General features: G+C 41.0%; 2 protein-coding genes across 3 annotated transcripts; one reads left to right on the forward strand and one right to left on the reverse strand.

The window, feature by feature from the left end:
• Nucleotides 1-4,242: 4,242 nt before the first annotated feature.
• On the reverse strand, nucleotides 4,243-5,630 carry cbln2a (cerebellin 2a precursor). Its single transcript, XM_048228310.1, has 3 exons — nucleotides 5,232-5,630; nucleotides 4,885-5,004; nucleotides 4,243-4,774 (listed from the first exon to the last, which is right to left on the reverse strand). Exons 1-3 carry the CDS (start codon nucleotides 5,520-5,522, stop codon nucleotides 4,577-4,579), a joined length of 609 nt encoding a protein of 202 aa, XP_048084267.1. The 5' UTR covers nucleotides 5,523-5,630; the 3' UTR covers nucleotides 4,243-4,576.
• Nucleotides 5,631-9,413: 3,783 nt separating this feature from the next.
• LOC125301464 (neuropilin and tolloid-like protein 1) lies at nucleotides 9,414-17,950 on the forward strand. 2 transcript variants are annotated; one of them, XM_048253891.1, is made up of 9 exons: nucleotides 9,414-9,641; nucleotides 10,135-10,188; nucleotides 10,507-10,641; nucleotides 10,734-10,982; nucleotides 13,139-13,180; nucleotides 13,263-13,390; nucleotides 13,882-14,110; nucleotides 16,216-16,329; nucleotides 16,931-17,950. In XM_048253891.1, exons 1-9 carry the CDS (start codon nucleotides 9,617-9,619, stop codon nucleotides 17,530-17,532), a joined length of 1,578 nt encoding a protein of 525 aa, XP_048109848.1. In that variant the 5' UTR covers nucleotides 9,414-9,616; the 3' UTR covers nucleotides 17,533-17,950. The 2 variants fall into 2 exon arrangements, with proteins under 2 accessions (XP_048109848.1, XP_048109858.1); XM_048253901.1 differs by having other exon boundaries at nucleotides 17,030-17,950.
• Nucleotides 17,951-20,610: the final 2,660 nt, after the last annotated feature.

Below are 20,610 nucleotides of genomic sequence, written 5' to 3' on the forward strand. Positions count from 1 at the left end.
TGTAAATAGTTTAGGAGACCATCAAAGTAAAGTGTGACCAATTTCATCTCTTTACTACTATTATTATCTACAATTTAATCCATCTACAGATCCACCGACCAAAATGTTCACCTGTTACAACTGATATTACTGAAAACCTTTAGAATTATAATTATATAATTATAACAGCACACTGCTTAAATGTACTTTCTTACCTCACCACTGGATGTTTACTTAATGGATAATGTGTCTCTTCACAGGACTGAAGATTAATGGTAGCATTTCAGGTGCACCTTGAGCCAGTTCAGTGTTACTGTTAACTGGTGATTGCGCAAACCCTATAGCAACCATTACTGCTCTGACACTAGTATCTATTACAAAGATACTCATGGGGGTGTTTGGGTTAGCAAAACATTTGCACATGTGTGCTCTGAGCCTCTTCTAAATCTTAATATTCTAGTGCGCCTTGAATATTAATGGCCATCAACCAACAGCCGGCTCTAAGCGCAGCGTGCAGAGAGGAGGTCGCTCTGGTGAGAGATCAGTCAGGGCTTCTGGAGAGGACACTTCCCCTCTCGCCGGGCGACGGGGCGGATCTGCACCCATGTCCAGGCTTCAGGATGATTACGGGCCAGCGAGTGCCAGGTGTCAGTGGGTCACAGATTGGGCCTGTGCTCACTCACTGCCCATCTCCCGGCAGGTGTCCCGCAGAGAGGGCGGACATCAAAGGCCCTCAGCTGAGTGCACATGGGGGAGTATGCTATCGCTTTCACCATCTGAGCACGGAAGCACAGCACACAGTGTGTGTGTGTGTGTGTGTGTGTGTGTGTGTGTGTGTGTGGGGGGGGGGGGGGTGAGTATATGTGTGTGTGTGCATGGGTGTGCCAGAGTGACACCTTGAGATGATGAAAAATATTTGTAGATGAATTCAAAAGTCTGTTGGCATTATATATAAGTTCACACCCTAGCTTTGTTCAGTTACTTTGTCATTTTGAAGTTATTTTGAGCCACGGGAATGGGAACATTTTTTCATTACTAGTCAGGAGTTATCTTGGCAAAAGGGATTTATCTATTTTATTTTTTTTATTTTTAATTGACTGTGGGCCACTTGGCTAAAGAAGGCGAAAGATGTCTGTCTGGCAAAAGAGAAAGTACTGCTTTTTGCACAACAGCAGCTGAAGCCTAAAGTTAGCTTTGTTTTTTCATCAGTAGCATGTGCCAAGCTTTATATCAGCATATCACTGTGTTCAAGCATGTTATCGTGATCCATTTTCAAAGATGCAATCAGCATTTTCTAAACTATGTTAAAGCGTCGGAACACTGCAAGTCCAAGAAGGCCCCAGAAAAGAACAAAACTGGAATCCAGTACAGTAGGTCTATTTTGAGTGTCTCCTCTCATTTCTATTTCTCTTAATAAGCAGTGTCTCTTCCTCACGGGAGCCAGCTCTGTGGGAGGCTGTGCTGATTGGACTTGCATTCCTCAGTGCAACACATGCTGCAGTACACAGGTAGTACACAGGAATACAACACAGAGGGAGCATGGCAGGATGCATCCAGATAGAGAGGCAGCACACTGCACAACAACACCTTTTTCTTGCATCCACTCAGAGGAAGGGGCTCACATTCCAGGGCAGTTGATCAGTTGATATTTGCCAAATGCACTGTATTCTATGATAATGTATGTGAACCTGAGGCCATTCTGTACCACCATGGAAACTTGACACTACTAGACACACATGTAGAATGAGAATAAGGATTGAGAGGGGTGAGGTGTAGAGTGATAATAAACTTGTAATTACTCTGCTTCCCAAAAGTATCACTACAACTATAAAGATATTAAGCAATGTCTAAATGTCTCTTGAACTGATATTTTGTGTTCTGAAAATAATAATAGTAATAATAATAATAATAATAATAATAATAATAATAATAATAATAATTAATATTAATATTAATATTACTACTACTACTACTACTACAGTACTACTACTACTAATAATAATAATAATAATAATAATAATAATAATAATAATAATGCAGGACCACAGTGCATTGTGAAAAATAAGGTCAAACAGTCTAAAGACAAACCACAGAAAGAAGCAAGGGCAGAGGGAGCGTTTCCTCTGGCTGAGGAGAAAGAGAACAGAAAGTTTGAACCAGAGCAATCTGCATTTTCTCCCCCCAATTCAAAGTCATGTGAAGTGACCTGGCACCAACGTGTCTGCTTGACTCATGTGTTCAGTTTTAATCATCCTCCTGAAAAAGAAAGGTCAGTAAAGAGATTCAGACAGCTTTTAGCCTTTGGGCCATCTTTACTTGAACCAGACCAGGAGACTGTCAGGGGACACAGATCGTTTACAGTGGCGATGGAGCACACAAGATCAGAGCTGATAGAGAAAAATCAACAAGCTGGAAAACAACACTCTGCTTTAACACAGCAAACAAAGGGACAGGAATGTGATTTGGATAATACAGACAACTGAGGAGCGTAAAGATAGTTTCACAGGTGTGATTGGGTCCATAGTCCACATCGTCATAACAGAAAAAATGTGTTTGCGTCTTCTCTCAAGAGCCTCCCTTGCAATGTTCCTTGCGCAATTTAACACCGAACGCCTACGTTGTTACCAAGCCTCATCAAATTTGCATTTTATCTCCAGGAGTGCTGTCTATACAGTTTTTAATTGTGCCCATGGTAATAACTCTCCTTGTTCTGCGCCTTGTCCTCCTATGCCAGTAGAAAATAAATCTGGGAATATCCTTGGTGTTCAGAGGTGCGTAGACTCATTGATAGTCCTCCTGTCAGAAGATGCTCAGATGCTACTGTGTCACAGCACAACCCAAGGCTCATTGTGTGCATCTGCCAATCCCTGGAGGAGAATGTTGGGCACTCCTTTCCACTCTATGCACACTCTGCAGGTGGAAAATTATTTCTGTTTTTCACTTGATCTTGTTGCATTTCGTTGAAGCATGTGTGTGTGTGTGTGTGTGTGAGTGAGAATGAGAGAGAGAGAGAGAGAGAGAGAGAGAGAGAGAGGAGAGTCTTAGAGCTTGTGTAGGAACATTTGTGTGAATGTGTGTGTGTGTTTTCATATCTGTCTGTATGTAAGTGATAATATTTGTGTGTGTGTGTGTGTGTGTGTGTGTGTGTTTGTCTTTAAAACAACTGCTTGATTGACACACCAGATTCTGTCTGACCTGCTTTTAGACTCTATCTAAGCTCTGCTCGCAGTAGATATTTATGATGATGCTGTAGCTGCACCAGTGTCAGTGTCTCACTCTTACTCAAAGTATCGGTGACAGCTTCCATGACATCTCTCATCCATTTACCAAAAAAATATAGTTATGGGAGGTTCATCCACGCATTTTTGAAGTGACTACATTACACAGGAAAAGGATACCAACGATTATGACTAACAATACAATTAAATAATTTAAAAAATACTGTTTTGAACAAAGCTTGTCCTTAAAGTTCAGTGTTTTCAAGGAATCGATTGTAATTGTGAAGTAAGTAGCACTCCTGCAGACCTGATCATCACCGCAGGAGGACAGCCTCAATCACTTTCAGCATGTTTTGAACACCTTTGATTGCCTGTAGTCATACTATTTACCTCATTATTACTGTAACACACACAACAGACAGGATATGTGCTTGTCTGAAACCATGCTGAGTTCCAAGAGTACAATATCCCATCGAATCCATAATGAACTTTGCCTGAGGTTTGAATTTTCAATTATGAGGAGCCTGATTGGTGCGCATGCAGGGGCCAACCCCAGTTTTGGCATCCATCCAACTTATACAGTAAGACTGTTAGAGATACCTGTCCTCTACCTTGAGAGTAGATGTAGTTGCTACAGAATATAGGTTGTCTTACACATATTTACACAAAATAGTTGGAAACTAATTCTTTTTTTAAGACATCATGCTCGGATTTTTTTCCAGCGTAGGCCTAGATAACTCAGTTGTGGTCATACTAACAGCTCTTTGCAGGCGATACTTTGCTGAAGTAGACTAGAGATGATTTTAAATTTAAAAGTGTGTAATGTTGTTTGCAACACGGGTTTTTAAACTGAAGTAGACTAGAGATGATTTTAAATGGCTTACGATTAGGCTATGTAAAACATTGGTAACATCAAGCAATAAAACAACTCTTTACATTCCTAATGCTACTTTTCATAATTACATTCAAGTATAAAATGCATGTGTTTTGAATACTGACTGACACTGAATAGGTTAAGACTACGAATCAACCGAGACTGTGAAAATAACCTGTACCCTACCGTGTTATTAAACAAACAAACAAAAACAAAAAAACATCAAAATATAGGTCTAAAAACAGAATGAAACAGAATTTAACAGGATCAAAATAAACACGACTCGTAATCATCCCATATCTGCCTACCAACTTGTATTTAAGCAAGTTTTTCAGCATTACATGAGCTTTCACTGTGTCTTAAATATGATGGTGTTTCAGAGGATGTCTTCATTATGGAAAAGCAAAGTCATTCAATATAATAAAATCCTTAGACGTTATCCGAATTCACACGGAGGGCTCAGAGAGAGAGTTGCACAACAGAAATGTTATAACAGATTGTGAAATTAGAGTGGAAATACGAGGAAACCAGAGAATGTAGAGTATTTCCATCCACCCATCAGATTCCCTCGTTCCAGTTTCAGGTACAGCTTGTCTTCGCGCTCCAAATGAAGGAGAACACCGTTGCTGGCCGCTTCACGAGTCACGTCCTGATCGCCAGCAAACGCTGAGATAATTGGGTACTCATTGTGCATCAGATTCACCTAGGTATTTGAGGGGAAAGTGTTAACTTTCAGTTGAATCTACTGGACTTGAGTTTACACTGTATAGACCTAAGTAGGCTAAGATCAATCGCGTCCTGTCCTGTACCCACCTGTATAGTCTGTCGATTGTAAACCTTCACAACGTGGAAACTAAAACTGTATATCCCTCTTCTTGGTGCCAGGAATACGCTGGACCTGAGGTCGAAATGATTACCAATGTTGACAAGTACCTGTAATGGTGTGAAAGAGCATGTCTGTGTTACTCTCACCATCGCCTGTCCATGTTAGGCGAGTGTGGTTTTGGAAATCAACATTCACCACTTACGTAAAAAGTAGCTAAACAAGATGAAGACATAATTAAACATATACAACCCTACTGGAAACAATACATTTTGGAACTGGAGATGCTTCATTTGTAGAATAAACAACACAAGAAAGGTTGCCGGAGGATAATAACCTGATCGAAGTAGATGGTCATAGATTGGTTGCTCATATCTGAAGGTTCATGGTTCGTTCCTCTGACCGCAGAAAACGCCACTTTGGCTCCGGCAGCCCGAACAGATATTCCGAAGGATGATGTTACCCCTCCTTCTGCGGAGGGGTTCGAGTCACATACCACCAAACATTTTCCCTCCAAAACCACTGGTTCGGTTTCATTCTGCCCTAAAGAAAGACTAACACCACATCCCAGAAGCAGAGAGGATGCCAACCACAACGGAAACAATCCAGTATCGTGACCTTCCATCATAGTGAAGGAACAGCGTTTTGCTCAAAATGTGTAACGACCAGTCTTCGGAGACAAGTAACAGCGCAAGCACCTGCTGCAACCAACTACTCTCTCTCTCTCTCTCTCTCTCTCTCTCTCTCTCTCTTTCTCTCGCTCTCTCTCGCTCGCCCTTTAACACTGTAGCAGTAGCACCTATACTGCCCTCTCTTTTTGCGTATTAGTGAAAATTATAGCAATTGGTAAAACATCTTTTAAAAAATGTGTTGTTTTAAGATACCACAATCCATTTGTTGCATAGACCTGATCTGTCCCAAAAGATGACAGTAAAGTTGTCTCTTGTCAGGTGATCATAAACAGCGCTTGCCCCATCTAGTGGTTTTCAGTACCGTCTGCATGAGGTGTTGTTGTGTTCCCTCAAACATTGTACTTACAGTTTTTCACAATTGCCAAAACACTTTTTGAAACCTGCCACCCTTTTCTCAAAACTATAAACACAAATCCCAATCTCAAAACAGTTGTACCTGTGCTCAAACCAAACACTGTCTTCAGATCTTCAAAATAAAAACAGAATGCAATAATATGCACATCTCTTAAACTCATATTAGCAAAACGGACACAGACAACGTATCAGATGTTGAAAAAGACAAATTTGACTATTTCATGGAAAATATATGTTAATTTTGAATTTGATACCAGCAACATGTTTCAATAAAAGTTGGGACGGGGGTAACAAAATACTGGAAAAGTAATGTGTAATGATAAAGAAAACAAAAGGAGGAATGTTTCACAACTAATCAGGGTAACTGGGAACATAACTGGGTATGAAAAATAGCATCCTAGAGAGGCAGGGTCTCTTAGAAGTAAAGATGTATTCATCACTCTGTGTAAACCTGTGAGCACAATGTAATTCTATTGCTTAACATGAAACCGTAAAGTATCTGGGGAGTTCATCATCTACAGGACATAATATTATTTAAAAAAATCAGAGAATCCAGACAAATCTTTGCAAACAAGGGAAAGAGCTGAAAAACAAATTGGATGGCCATGGTCTTTTGGACCTCAGATGGCCCTGCATCAACACCAGACCTGTTTCCAGACCTGACATTGTATGGAAAACCTCTGATAACTATTTTCTCTGTGCACAGTTTGATACTTAATTCAAAAACTACAGCCAAAATTGTATTTAGACATGATACAAAAAATAACACTGTCTTATCTTAGCCCAAAATGAACTGAGGGAGGAAACGTTAGGTCAAAAAGGGTCCTTTTTGGAAATCATGGTGGGCTAAAGAGGAGAGGGCCTATCCAAATATCACAACTATCCAAAAGTGCTCAGTTCATTTTCGGTGTCGAGGAGCATTAGTTACACCATACTGTTGAATGAGCAACTGAAATTCCAGGCAATGTCTTTTCCAGGGAAGAATGAACATTTCAGAAAAACAATGGCAAAATTAATCTGGGACAACAAAAATGGCCTGTGGCAGTATTTGTCAAATTAGCTCATAATGGAATGAAAAACATGAAGAATACACCATACCAACTGAAATCCTATATCAGGCAGAATGGGACAACAGAGGAGAGACCCAAGGCAGAAGCAGAGGAGATACATGTTAAGCCAAGGTCCAACACATGGAAGAGGAAGGGCATATGTCAACTGCCAAAGTGAACCATCAAGTGTCCTGAAATTGTGAGACTGGAACCCTTCAGCATATTTCTTTCTCAGCTCAGTGTGTGAAACTCCACCAAAACCAACAAACCTGCACAGGTGGGAATTGACAGAGGACCCACGTGTGGAGAGAGAAACTTTGCCAGGGAAGATACAGATGGCGCCATGACGAGGTCCTCTGAACACTGGCTGACATCTTGGAACAGGAAAGACTGAGAATGCAGTGGACCCACGAGAGACCAGCCTCATCATCCATCCAGTTCATCAGGGAGGGGGAAGAGACACCTTCCTCCAAGAAGACCAAGAAGAGCCTGCTGCAGCTGGCTCAGTCATCAAAGATGAGAGTGGACTTGGGAACAAAGTTACACTTGCCCTGTGTCATTCAAACATCCCTGAGGCCAGACATAGTCATGTGGTCAGAGAAGGCAAAGAAGATCCTCCTGTGAGAACTCCTGGGGGAAGGCGGATACAAAGAAGCCTGATAGTGGGAAGCCACAAAGTACCAGGGGCCTGGTCCTGCAGTGCAGGCGGACAAGGGTGGCAGGCCTGGCTATTCTCAGTGAAGGTTGGCAACATGGGTTTCCCAGAACAGTTGTTGTGGAAAATGCTTAGGCTACCACTATGGGATTGGTAGGGAGAGAGAGGAAGACTGGTACTCACAAGTAAGAGGAGGCAGCTAGAGCTTCTGGTTGGCTCTGGAACAGGCTGTGGGAATCGGGAGAAGATGGACAGTGACTGGACATCACTGCCGACCCACCAACTGGAGGGCGATGTATTCCTTTGATTTGCGGGGCAGGGGGTTGGAGGCTTAGTTGGTTGGTTGTCACCGGGATGCAGAGCTAGAGTTCAGTAGGGTGACAGCCACAGGAAAGATGGTTTCTCTGATCCTGCTGGTTCGGGCGCAGAGAGACCTGTAACGCCTCCAGGAGGGGAGTGGGGTGAACAGTCTGTGGTTGGGGTTGGGTAATCTTTAATGGTTCTGAGTGCCTTACGCAAGCATCGCTTGCCCTGGATGGCCTCGATGGAGTGGAGTGAGGAACCGGTGATGCGCTGGGCAGTTTTTACCATCCTCTGCAGTGCTTTTCAGTCGTAGGCAGAGCAGTTGCCATACCAAACTGTGACACAGTTTGTGAGGATGCTCTCGATGGTGCTCTCAATCCATGAAGTTCACCAGGATCTGAGGAGACAGGTGAACCGTCTCCTCAGGAAGAAGAGACACTGGTGAGCCTTCTTGATCAGAGTAGAGGTGTTGAGGGTCCAAGAGAGGTCCTCAGAGATGTGGACACCCAGAAACTTGAAGCTGGTGACACGCTCCACCTCAGTCCACCTCAAGACTGGATTTTTCAGGTTACATTGTGCAGATGTTGATTTGATTTCCCTATATCAATACATGCGTGAAATAAATGCAATGTATGGAAATGGCTTGACACCCCATAGCAGGCAGCATTGGAAGTTGATCAGTACATATGAGAGAATACAGCGGATGCATTCATGTAAACATCCACATGGGTATCTTTTCAGATCTGACATATGATGTAACATAGGGTGGTCAGTCTAATCTCAGACTAAATTACAGGACCCTCTGTGCTGCAGATGGACATCTGGGACCAGATACCTTTCTCTTTCTCTCTCAGCTGTTCTGCATGACCTGATTGTTTACCCATCTCTAATCTGAAAAATTCCCATGTCAGGAAGAGACTGCAAAGTCAAAGGTATATGTCTCTTCACCACCACACATGGACACAGCATCACACACTTTGTTCTGTCTTAAATCAGAATGAGTGAGTAGATCTTTGATGATCTTTGATCCATGATATCAAATGTCAGCTCCTTTGAATTCTTTCTTGGAGAACAAATGAGGTCAAAAGGTGCAAATGGAAATAGGCTAATTAAAAACATCAGTCTGAGTTTTTGCTGACCATATGCAATACAGATTAAGATAACAGTTTCCTCAACACTGTAGATTGCCTTGCTCACTCTCAAAACTCTCCCACTTTTGTTTTGGGGGAGTGGGCAGAGTGATTTGAACTCTTCATTCTTATGCATCTCCAACACGAGGGTCATTACGGCATGCAAAAGCAAGAGCCACTCATTCGCTCTAATTGCAGAACTGACCACTCGCCCATCTCGTTTCTTCCTGTTGTCCTGGACAGGCTCTCAAGGGCGGCGCGAAGGCGGTATGATGACGGATTTGTTAATCCGCTCTTCCCCACCACAGGTTTCCACAGGCATGGAGATCAGACAACCATACCGACACTCCTCGTCAGTCGATTTTATAGAGTGGTACCTTTCACTTCGTTGATTTTTTTCTCCCATGTCTTTCAGCTTTCAAGCTGTTACGTTTGCAGCGCAAAATGGAAAGGTAAATGTCTGGATTCACCAGTGACGTATTTTTTTGCCAAAGTTTCATGGAAACAGCCAAGGTGGGGAACCTTTGCCGAGAGAGATCATGTACAGGCTCAAACTGTTGATTGGTAAGTTAATTTCTCATGACCACATGCATAATATAGTATATTAGACCTATATATAATATTATTAGCCTACACTATCAACCTCGACAAAGCAATGCGATTCTTTGTGAAAACTGACTGGCGTTCATTTAACTTTATATGCGCAAAAAATATTTATTTATTTCGATTATTTTACAGGGCGTACATGTCCAGTACATGCTAGCAATTCCCTTGTCACAAGATTGAAAATACAGTTTCAGACGTAATCCGAAAAATAATCATGTTTTGCCTGAAACGCAGATGGTTATATTTTGGTGGAGGCCATAGTTAACAGAATACTTGAATTTATATCCAGATTTAAATCTAGATGAGCGAGGAGCCATCTAGAACTTAGTATGATTTTTTCTTTCAACGCTCAGGGAAGTAAACAACTTCCAAATTAAAATGTTCTATTTAGGTAATTGTTACATTACTAGCCTAGTTCATAACATACCCTTCTCTTCCTCTGCAATGTTAGTGATTGTCAGCCTGATCAAACTGGGCTTTACTGGAAAGACAAAAAGAGCTGCGGGTAAGCTAATGTTTCTAGTTCTGCATACATCTCACTAAAATAATCAACTGCTGGCCTTCATTAATACATGAAGTATTTCTCACCTTTACTGCATGGGTGAATGGAAATGAACATACTGTTAATGTAGTCTCTGGTGCCACTAGTCGAAGTTAAAGTAACACATAAACACGTTTAAAAAAAAAAAGTAAAACATAACACAAAGTTTAAAAAAAAAAAATAAAACATAACACAAAGTTTGTCTTTAACTGTCATGCTGGCTCATAAGGACAGCATTTTATAGTAATATCGTGAGAGCTGAGAGTTTGATGTCTGTTGCAGTGAAAAATAATTCTGGGGTGACTCCAGCGGGTCTGTGTGGCACCTGGGTCAAAGAGGCTGATGGAGGCCAGTTCACCTCCCCCAACTACCCAGAGAAGTACCCAGCGGAGAGGGAGTGTGTCTACATCATTGAGGGTAGGCTACTTCTTTCCAACCCTCTTAATTATAGTAATGCAACTTTATTGCAGTGTGATGTGCTGATTTCTTATCTGCCTTTTTGTTTTTAGCTTCACCAAGGCAATGTATCGACCTATTCTTTGATGACAAATATTCTATAGAACCTTCTTGGGAATGTAAATTTGATCACATTGAAATACGGGATGGACCATTCAGTTTCTCCCCTATTATCGGCCGCTACTGTGGACAGGAGAGCCCCATGTATGTCAGATCCTCAGGACGCTACCTTTGGATAAAATTTGTTGCTGACAGCGAACTGGAGGCAATTGGATTTTCTGCAAGATACAACTTCACCCAAGGTAAGTCAGCAGGTGACTTATAAAAGTAACGTCTGCATTGGTCATCTGGAAAAAGTGATCTTTAAATTACAGTTTAAAAGCTCCATGTTGTGCTGATGAATGGCATCCTAGGCATAGGATGTAGTAGTGTTTTGCAGACCTCCACCATGTGTGTGTCTCTGTTAGTTTGTGTGTATGTGTGTGTGTGTGTGTGTGTGTGTGTGTGTGTGTGTGTGTGTGTGTGTGTGTGTGTGTGTGCATGTATGTGTGTGTGTCTGTGTGTATGTGTGTGTGTGTGTGTGTGTGTGTGTGTGTGTGTGTATGTGTGTGTGTGTGTGTGTGTGTGTGTGTGTGTGTGTGTGTGTGTGTGTGTGTGTGTTGGACTCTGGTGTGCAGGGTCTGCATTTGTAGTGCAGGCACACGTGCACCAGCTGAGGGGGAGGTCAGCGTCATCTCTCTTCATCCCACTTAATGAAAGCTTGTCTTTGGGAGAGAACTCTATGTCCACTCTCTGTGCACCATTTAGCACGCTCACATTTCTTTTACTGGCTACAGTGGCTTCATCTCACCCACCGGTCAGCACTCTGGAGGAAGGAAAGGCTGGTTATGCCAGTGTGCACTAGAGATGTGGAATGAAGTCAGTTCCTCGTGCTAGTTTAATGCTGCTCAGCTCTTCGTCACACAGGCACATCGGACACCAAAACATTGGAATAAAAACATAGTCATTTCAGAATTTTACTGGAGAGTAATGACTCAACAAGAGCAAGAGAAACAGCAGCAGCAACAACAACAACAACAATAACAACAATCCTAGTAATAATAATAATAATAATAATAATAATAATAATAATAATAACAATGTCAATAGCATCAACAATAATAATTATAATAATAATGTGTTTGGCAGAATGTTTGAAATGACAAACACTAGAATTTACCTAAACTCAAAATTCCACAACCATGCAAGCTCCCAATCCCTGCAGCCCTGAGAATAATCCACTTTGAGCTGAACCAGAGGTAAGAAAACATGAGAGGATTAGAAAGGATTCGTGAATGATTTTTAGATTGAAACCTCAAAGCATTTATCCACTTCTTTTTAGAAATATATATTTTTTATTGCACATCAGACTTCACATAGCCATTTTAATTAATAACAAACGGAAATTCACTAATGAATGACTATTCCACATCATGAAGAGGAATTGAAGTCAATGATCTTGTCTTGCATGTCTAGGATGAAGCGGTTTAATCTGTATGAAGCTGGTACAAGGATTATTAATCCACATACAATCTCAATTGTGAGGCTTCAGGAGAATCTCTAATCCTCCATGTTGCAGTTATTAGGAGAAAGTGGATGATTGCACCAATGTTGAGGATAGTGATAAGGTCAAAGGTAGTTACCAAATAACTCTCATGAACAGCTCAGGTTTGTGAAATAACATTAAGAGTAGTAACATCATTTCAACAGAAATCTATTACACATTGTGGAATACACTGTAAAGGCAAGTACTTTCACTGTAGATAAATGTGGTCATAACACATTTGTGCTTGTGTTATTCATTAGGGTAGCACAATTAATTTTTAATCAAAATCACAATTAGAATGAATGCAATCACAAAGGCTGCAAATAATCATGCAGCTCCCAATTCTGTCCCAGTGGTTAATCTTGTCACATATATGATTTTTAATCACGTCATCCTCCTTCTGTTACAGACACTGAAGCTCACCTAACAAGAGTGTTGTGCTTCTCCTGCACTAGCTCACCTAACAAGAGTGTTGTGTTTCTCCTGCACTACTGTAGCTCACCTAACAAGAGTGTGGTGCTTCTCCTGCACTAGCTCAGCTAACAAGAGTGTTGTGCTTCTCCTGCACTAGCTCAGCTAACAAGAGTGTTGTGCTTCTCCTGCACTAGGCATGCTCACCACTCAGCCCGACCAGCAGGCACGGCTGAAGTTCCCTTGAGCAAGGCACCTAACCCCTCACTGCTCCCCGAGCGCCGCTGTTGTTGCAGGCAGCTCACTGCGCTGGGATTAGTGTGTGCTTCACCTCACTGTGTGTGTTTCACTAATTCACGGATTGGGATCAAAAGAGTATACTTATACTTATACTCATCCTGATTATCACCGGAAAACATCTGCTATTTTGCCATGAAATTTAAAAGTGTCCTCTTTTTACAGATCCTGATTTCAAAGACATGGGAACCTTGCCACCCTTACCTAGTAGGTTTCATTTTTAATTCACATGGCCATCTGAGTCACACACAGACAACATTCCCAACTCACAGAATCTTTCTTTTTGCAGACTGTGACTTTGAGATGGGGGGGCCAGAGGGCATTGTGGAATCTATCCAGGTATCCAAGGAGTCCAAAGCCTTAGACACACAAGCTGTGGATTGTAGGTGGTTTATACGGGCCCCACCCAACTCTAAGGTCAGTTCAGCATGCTCTTACATAACTCACTGTAACTGTCCCCTACCTCTCAATGTGTTACTGTATCCTTTGTTACTGATGGCTCGCACATTTGGCATAGATGAATATAATGCTTGTACACTGACATACATGGACTGGCAGAATCAGGTATATACAGTCCTTCAGTGCAAGTAGTATTATTTAAACAAAATTACAAAGATTTCTAAAAGACTTATATTATCTATTAGCAATAAGCCCCAAGAGAATGTAGTTTCCAGTGATTTTAGAATAGCTAAGGGGTGTTGTTAGGCACGACGTAAAGCAGAGTGCCTAAAATCCCCCTTAGCTGTTCCGTTTTAGATTTTTTTTGTTATCATTTAATTTGGTGTGCTTTATTTTAGGTTTTGAGGACAACCAATCCATACAGGAACATAAAAAAAACACATTGCAAAGTTATTATTTTTGAAAAGATGATTTTTTTTGTTGGTTTGTTTTTTATATCTGCCCCACAGATCTTCTTGCGCTTCCTGGAATATGAGATGCAGAACTCGAATGAGTGCAAGCGTAACTTTGTGGCTGTGTATGATGGAAGTAGCTCAGTGGAGCACCTGAAGAACAAGTTCTGCAGCACTGTGGCAATTGACGTGATGCTAAACACTGAGGTTGGCGTTGTGCGGTTATGGGCCGATGAGAGGAGTCGAAAGAGTCGCTTTCGCATCCTTTTCACCACCTTTCAAGAACGTGAGTTGGTGCTGTTATTTGCTATATTGATATGGCAGACATTCCCATCCAAAGTTGGTAGTCAGTCAATCAATCAATCAATCAATCAATCGAATTATGTGATTCCACAACAAATATGGTTGTTAACCAGATGACAGTATGGACCTTTTAGATTGAATGGCTTTTCAGTCACCAATTGTGAAGTGGCAGCAGTAGGCATTTTTGGAAAATTATAACACAGTCCTGCAAGAGCAGGTGAGGAAGTGTGAAATCACCAACAACCATTTGGAGATGAACGCAGACAAGTCACAAGGAAGTCACCGTTTTGACCTCCAAATCTACTGGTTGTACTACTTGTGTAGTTGGAATTGAGTAGATAGGAGTGATAGCATTTCTCATTGTATCAGTGATCACCTTGGTGTGAGAGAATAGGTTCAAGTTGTTAAAGGTCTGTAGTATTTATGATGAAGAACACTGTATCAAGGAACCACATATGAATGGTGGCTTATATCGTGAGCAAGATCTTGGTGACTCTCCACATAGGTTGGACACGGGTCCGTATTAAGTATTAATTCTTGTCTCTCTGCTGAGATGTGACCTAGGTGTGACCTCTGGTCTTTATTGCCACGACCTGAGAACCATGTTGACTGGCTTGGTTTGAATTGGCAGAATGAAGGGTTAATGTGGATCAAGTAACCATTGGTCATGACATGAGATGTTAATAGCCAACATTAATCGTGACTAGGAGCAGTAAATAAAATGCTTGGTGAATATGGGCCTAGAGGTGTTACTGCCTTTTTTTGTTGTGATGTATAAGTTCCTATTTAATGTAGTCCATTTGACGACATGATGAATGCTAGTAGTCTGAGCGAATTAGCATAGAAAAGGGTCAAAAGTGGAAGTAAATACAGCAAAAGTATATTTGGTATCATTTGAATTGTAATTTTCTGTAGATTAAGAATTTGTGGTGCCTACAGCGCAGATTTGTACTGAAAAAAATAAAAAGGGCTTTGAATGGAGCATGGTACAATGATTTTTGGGCCAAAAACGAATGTTAGTACATCTTAATATTAGCTGATATCTCCTAAGCCAATTGAAAGATATTCATCAAACTTGGTCTACTTACCCACTATAAGTTGTCAATGAGCTGGCAAGACAATTTAGGTCTTAAGGTCAAATGTCAAGGTTACAAGGGGACACACAAATAACTCACATGCAGTATTTGGACCTTTGACCCCAAGACATTAAACCCCTACTAATTTCATCAAGAACTTATGGTGAGTAAGTACACCAAGTTTGGTAAAGATCCTTTTACCAGTATGGGAGATATCAATCTGATCTAATATCTATATGTGATAATATACGATTTTGGCCCAATAATCATTATACCATGGTCCATTCAAAGCTGTATATCTTTTTTCTGGTACAAATCTGTGCTTTAGGCACCTGAAACTCTTAATCTACATTAAATTACGGTTCGATTGATAGCAAATATCCTTTTGCTGTATTTACTTCCACCTTCAACCCTAATTTGCTCAGACTATAGTAGTTGGACAAGCTCTTCCGAGAGTGCCTCCTGTCCGCACCTCATAAACCCAACATGCCCAACTCACACTTACCATTTACACAAAGATGTTTAAAACCACAAAAGGTAGCAAATGTAGAGAATGAAGTTTAATATGCTCACATTTGTGGTAATTGGAGACAAGTGCCTATATTCACAAGGTATCTAAAGGGAAAAACTATTTCCTAATTTGCAGATTCCAGAGAGACTCCTCTAAATAATGGGTGTGTCGATCCTAAACAAACCTAATATGCCTGACCTGCACTTACAATTGAAGTACAATGATGTTTAAAACCATAAAAGGTAGCAAATGTAGAGAATAGAGTTTTTTGCTCACATTTGTGGTAATAGGAGATTATCTACTATCTCTCTGGTACACACCATCATCCTCTGGTTATAGGTATTGTATGTTGAAGCATTTATTATTGCTCTCAAGTCTTTTATTTGCACTGTAGCTTGAAACTTTTGTTGTGCCTAACAGTTTTAGCACTACTGGGGAAATTATTGCACCGTTTTACCTGAAATGACACTTAATTAACCACCAATACTCTTCCTTTTCCAGCGCCGTGTGAAGGAGACACATTTTTCTGCCACAGTAACATGTGCATCAATAACACCCTTGTCTGCAATGGAATACAGAACTGTGTCTACCCATGGGATGAAAATGGCTGCAAAGGTAACTTTTCCGTTTGAATAAACCATTCTTGAACAATGATATAAACTGATTAAAAAGAGACTTTTTCCATGAAAGCAACATTATAAAATATGCCATATGAGCAAGAATGTTTTCCTAATTACATGTTCACAGTTGTGTCCTCACTTTTTGTCCAATTGTAACTTTGAACTGTCACACATTCCTGAAAATAGTACACTTAGGCAACATCAAAGGCCACTTTCACTCCGAAGGACCCCTTGACACATTTTATTTGACCTCTAAAAGGCTCTAAAAGGTTTTGTGTTTTTTGAATATTTGAAATCTTAACACAAATACGTCTTTTGTCATAAGAAATATAGGTCAACATGCCTGACGAAGATCCAGGGTGATTGAAACGTTGCTATGTTTTTAAAGTAATAAAGTTTATATTTTTGGAGCAATTGCAGTGTGCAGACCACACTTCTTCCACTGTCTGACATTATTGTCTGGCACCTGCAGAAAACTTTTCTTTGGATGTGCACACCCACTCTCCAAATTGTTTGTTGTTTTGCCCATGATTTGTTAAGCCAGTTGTAAGGAGTTTACTATCACCAGTAAGTGGGTTCATCTTGGTCTCTTCTAGAAAAGAAGAAACCAAGTGTCCTGGACCAACTGGACCATGTGAACGTTACCATCATCGGCTTGACATGTGGTGTAGTGGTCATCCTTCTCATTGTGTCAGGCATTATCCAGATGAAGCAGCCACGCAAAAAGTACATTGTGCGCCGGGATGATTTTGACCCCAACCTGTTCCATGAGGCTTTTGAGCCGCCACACTACGAACTGTGCACACTGCGCCGAGACAACTCCGCTGAGATGGACGAGCTGCCACAGGACTTCCAGAAGCTGCGCCGCTCCTCGTCCAAGTGCATCCGCGACCACCACTGTGGCTCGCATGCCTCCAGCGCCCACGGCAGCCGCACTGACCTGAGCCTGCGCGAGGCTGCCGCTGCCACCCACGCTGACAGCCAGGCCATGCTCCCTCACCTGCCCCTCCACCCCCCCCTGCACCACACCATCACCACGCCCAGCGGCCGCCGCAGCATCCTAGTCATGAAGCACAGCTACTCGCACGACGGCGCCGAGGACTGTGACCCAGAGGACGACGAGCTGGACGAAGGGCCCAGCCACGGCAGGGCGAGACTGGAGAGAGCTGTGCACCGGTCAGTATCCAACGATTTCTGAGGCCTGTGGTGGCACGCGATGTGTTTGACAGGTGGTGTGTGGGGACTTGCATGGAAACCCCAGTTGTGAATGTGGTGTTTTTATGTTTCTCTTTTCTTTATGTACTAGCATTTGATTCATTTATTTATAATGTGGTGCTTTATGTTTCTCTTTTTGTTATACCAGCATTTGATTCATTTATTTTGTTTCGTCATCGCCTTCCATAAAATCATGTCATGTCATGTGTAGAGAACATGAGCATATCAGTAGAGAGAGATGGTTATACTATGCTTGTGGATATTCCATGACACTAAGTCAGGGTTGGAGATAGATAGATAGATAGATAGATAGATAGATAGATAGATAGATAGATACTTCATTGATCCCCAAGGGGAAATTCAAGGTCTCAGTAGTACAGACATCACACACAACATGCACTTACAGCAGAAAGAGTAAATATAAGTACATATAACAAGACTCCACTGTACAATAGAGACAGTAGAAGATAAGAAAACTAAAAAATAAATACTAAATATACTATATAAATGAAATTAAAAAAATCCACAGTGTGCTTAAGGATGTTCAAGCATGAGGCGCTTGCAGTGACAGGGCCGGGACTGGGCCTGTAATTCTGTGTGCATGGTAAGGTGCTCTAAGAGAGTGAGTGTCATGGTGAAGGTGCAAAAAGTAGTCCAGCAGTAGTACAACAGTGCAACAGTGCAAGAATAAGGTCTAAATATGGACAAATAAGAGAGTAATGTATAATATATACATATAAGAGAGTAATGTATAATATATACATATAATATAATAATGTAATATAAAAACTATATCAGTGCAAAAATAGGTTGAGGTAATAGGGTTACAGCCATTCAGTATTGTAGATACAGTAAAATATATGATTTCATTATGTTTACATTATTGCATTATTTTATTTTATTGTTTAGCCATGTATGCTTTCACTGTCAAGCTGATTTACTTGTGTTATTATTATTATTATTATTATTATTATTATTATTATTATTACATTTATGTTGAGCTCTGAAGTTAATGAATTATTGACATATTGTCTCTCTTTTTGTCCCTTTCATTTGATGTGACTCATGCATGTTTGTTGTTATTGTGTTTTTTATATAAAATTTTGAAAAAATCTTGGATTTGTTAATGGCCTTCATCCCCATGTTGTTATTATATATGACAATGCATACCTCTCATTGCATGGTCACTGTCTCATATAATACCAACCATCTTAAAATGGCTGAGTCATTGCAAATTGTAAAATTTTTCATCAGTCATTAATAAATAGGCCTACCGCATTATAATGAGATCTTTTGTTAATATTCCTGCAGTCAGATAATGACAGTCATTTGGTCCTCTATGAAGTCTCTGGTAATACACTATCAGTTTAAGGCCAATCTGCCAAGCTATGGGGGCGTTGTGCCCCCTTGTGGAGATTTTGGGACTTGTAGCTACTTTCTTCAGTCATGGATGCACATGTAAGTTTACATAGGCTCCAAACCAATTTCTGTGTTCATTCAGAACCATTGCCACAGATGTATCAAATTAAGCACCTCGTCACGCAGCCTGTATTCACAAACAATTGTGAAATAGTGGATCATTCTGAAGAGTTGTTTGGGATGAACTGAAGAGTTCATCCCAAACAACTTTGGGATAAACTAAGAGATTGTGAGGCCTTCTCATCCAACATCAGTGTCTGATCTCACAAATCCTCTTCTGGATGAATGAGCAAAACATCCCAGACACAGTCCAATATCGTGTGGAAAGCCTTCCCAGTTGAAGTTGGAGTGATAGGAGTGGAAGCTGTTGTCCTATGCCTACAAACTTGGAATGGGATGTCATTTAAGTTCCTGTAAGTGTAATGGCCTGGGGCCTCATGTACAAAGCTTGCGTACGCACAAAAATGCTGCGTACGCCATTTCTCACGCTCACGTCCGGATGTACAAAGACTGACTTGAACGTGAGAATGTGCGGTCCTCCACGCAAACTTCATGTCTGGGCGTACGCAAATTTCTAATATGTATCGTCAGTTGGCGACACTTAGAGGCAATGCAGCGCAACAACATTATATGATCGCGAGTCTAGGCCTTTATTTGCACAGTATATTGTGAAACGTGGGTTATTAAAAATGATAACACTTCGAAAATAGGCCTATGTTTCTAAATTTGGACATGCAACATGCACAAATTCTACTAAGTTATGCAACAACCTATCTATGATGACAACTGTAGACTTATAAGAGGATAAGAATTAAAAGGGAATGTGAAACAGCCTACACAGCCCCGATATTTGGTTACGCGATTGTTGATGACTGGTTATCAAACATTTCAGATTCTGAAGAGCTTTCCACAAAACCTGTGAAAAATGGGGTCGGCTTCACGCATTTGCCCATGCCTTAACATTTGCCGAGTGTTTCCCCTTCATATCTCCGATAGTTTTCATTTTAAAAGAAATACATATGGGCCAGGATCATGCATGTGAATAGAAAGGCTGCCTAATAAGTGCGAATATAAGATATTTCCCTGATTGACTGCATGGCTACTTTGACTTTCCTTGAGTAAGCATTTGCATTATTGTCACGCTTGTGTGCAAATATAGGGATATGATCCAGAAATCGTAATGTTGTGGCGAGGTGGCCTGGATCAACTGAGTTCATTCCATTCGGGTGCACGATGCGTGGTACTTGGACACGATTTATTTAATGATTTTTTAATAAATGCAGTTATGTTGTCATGGTCCAAATGCAAACCCAGTTATGCGAACCCTGTCACCGACTTGCAGACTGACCAATAATTCTGCCACGGTCTCAGCCTAGCCACTGCCACGCTCTGCCACTACTCTTTTTGTTTTGTTATTAATTAATTACAGATGATAAAGACATAAGATTCTTGCCATTTCGTCAGATAAGCACTTCTACCTCGCATTCGCTGGAAATAAACTTTTTTATTCATTTGATGATTTCAATTATTAAACTTTGCAAATTGCAACAGGTTTGAGTATGAATGGATTCACAGATGAGTTTTCATTGTTATTAATATTGCGGGATAGGCCATTTTGTCTTCGCAGAGGTCTGCGCTCTCG

The sequence above is a fragment of the Alosa alosa genome, chromosome 1 (assembly GCF_017589495.1).
Source record: "Alosa alosa isolate M-15738 ecotype Scorff River chromosome 1, AALO_Geno_1.1, whole genome shotgun sequence".
Classification (NCBI taxonomy): domain Eukaryota; kingdom Metazoa; phylum Chordata; class Actinopteri; order Clupeiformes; family Clupeidae; genus Alosa; species Alosa alosa.

Bases quoted from the DNA above. Each gene is read 5' to 3' on its own strand.
- LOC125301464 (XM_048253891.1), top strand. From the start codon at position 9,617: ATGTACAGGCTCAAACTGTTGATTG. The intron at 13,391-13,881 runs GTCAGTTCAGCA...TCTGCCCCACAG, and splicing joins GGGCCCCACCCAACTCTAAG to ATCTTCTTGCGCTTCCTGGA. The intron at 14,111-16,215 runs GTGAGTTGGTGC...TTCCTTTTCCAG, and splicing joins TTTCACCACCTTTCAAGAAC to CGCCGTGTGAAGGAGACACA.
- cbln2a (XM_048228310.1), bottom strand. From the start codon at position 5,522: ATGATGGAAGGTCACGATACTGGATTGTTTCCGTTGTGGTTGGCATCC. The intron at 5,005-5,231 runs GTTATTATCCTC...ACACCATTACAG, and splicing joins TGACCATCTACTTCGATCAG to GTACTTGTCAACATTGGTAA. The intron at 4,775-4,884 runs GTGGGTACAGGA...TCAAATACCTAG, and splicing joins ACAATCGACAGACTATACAG to GTGAATCTGATGCACAATGA.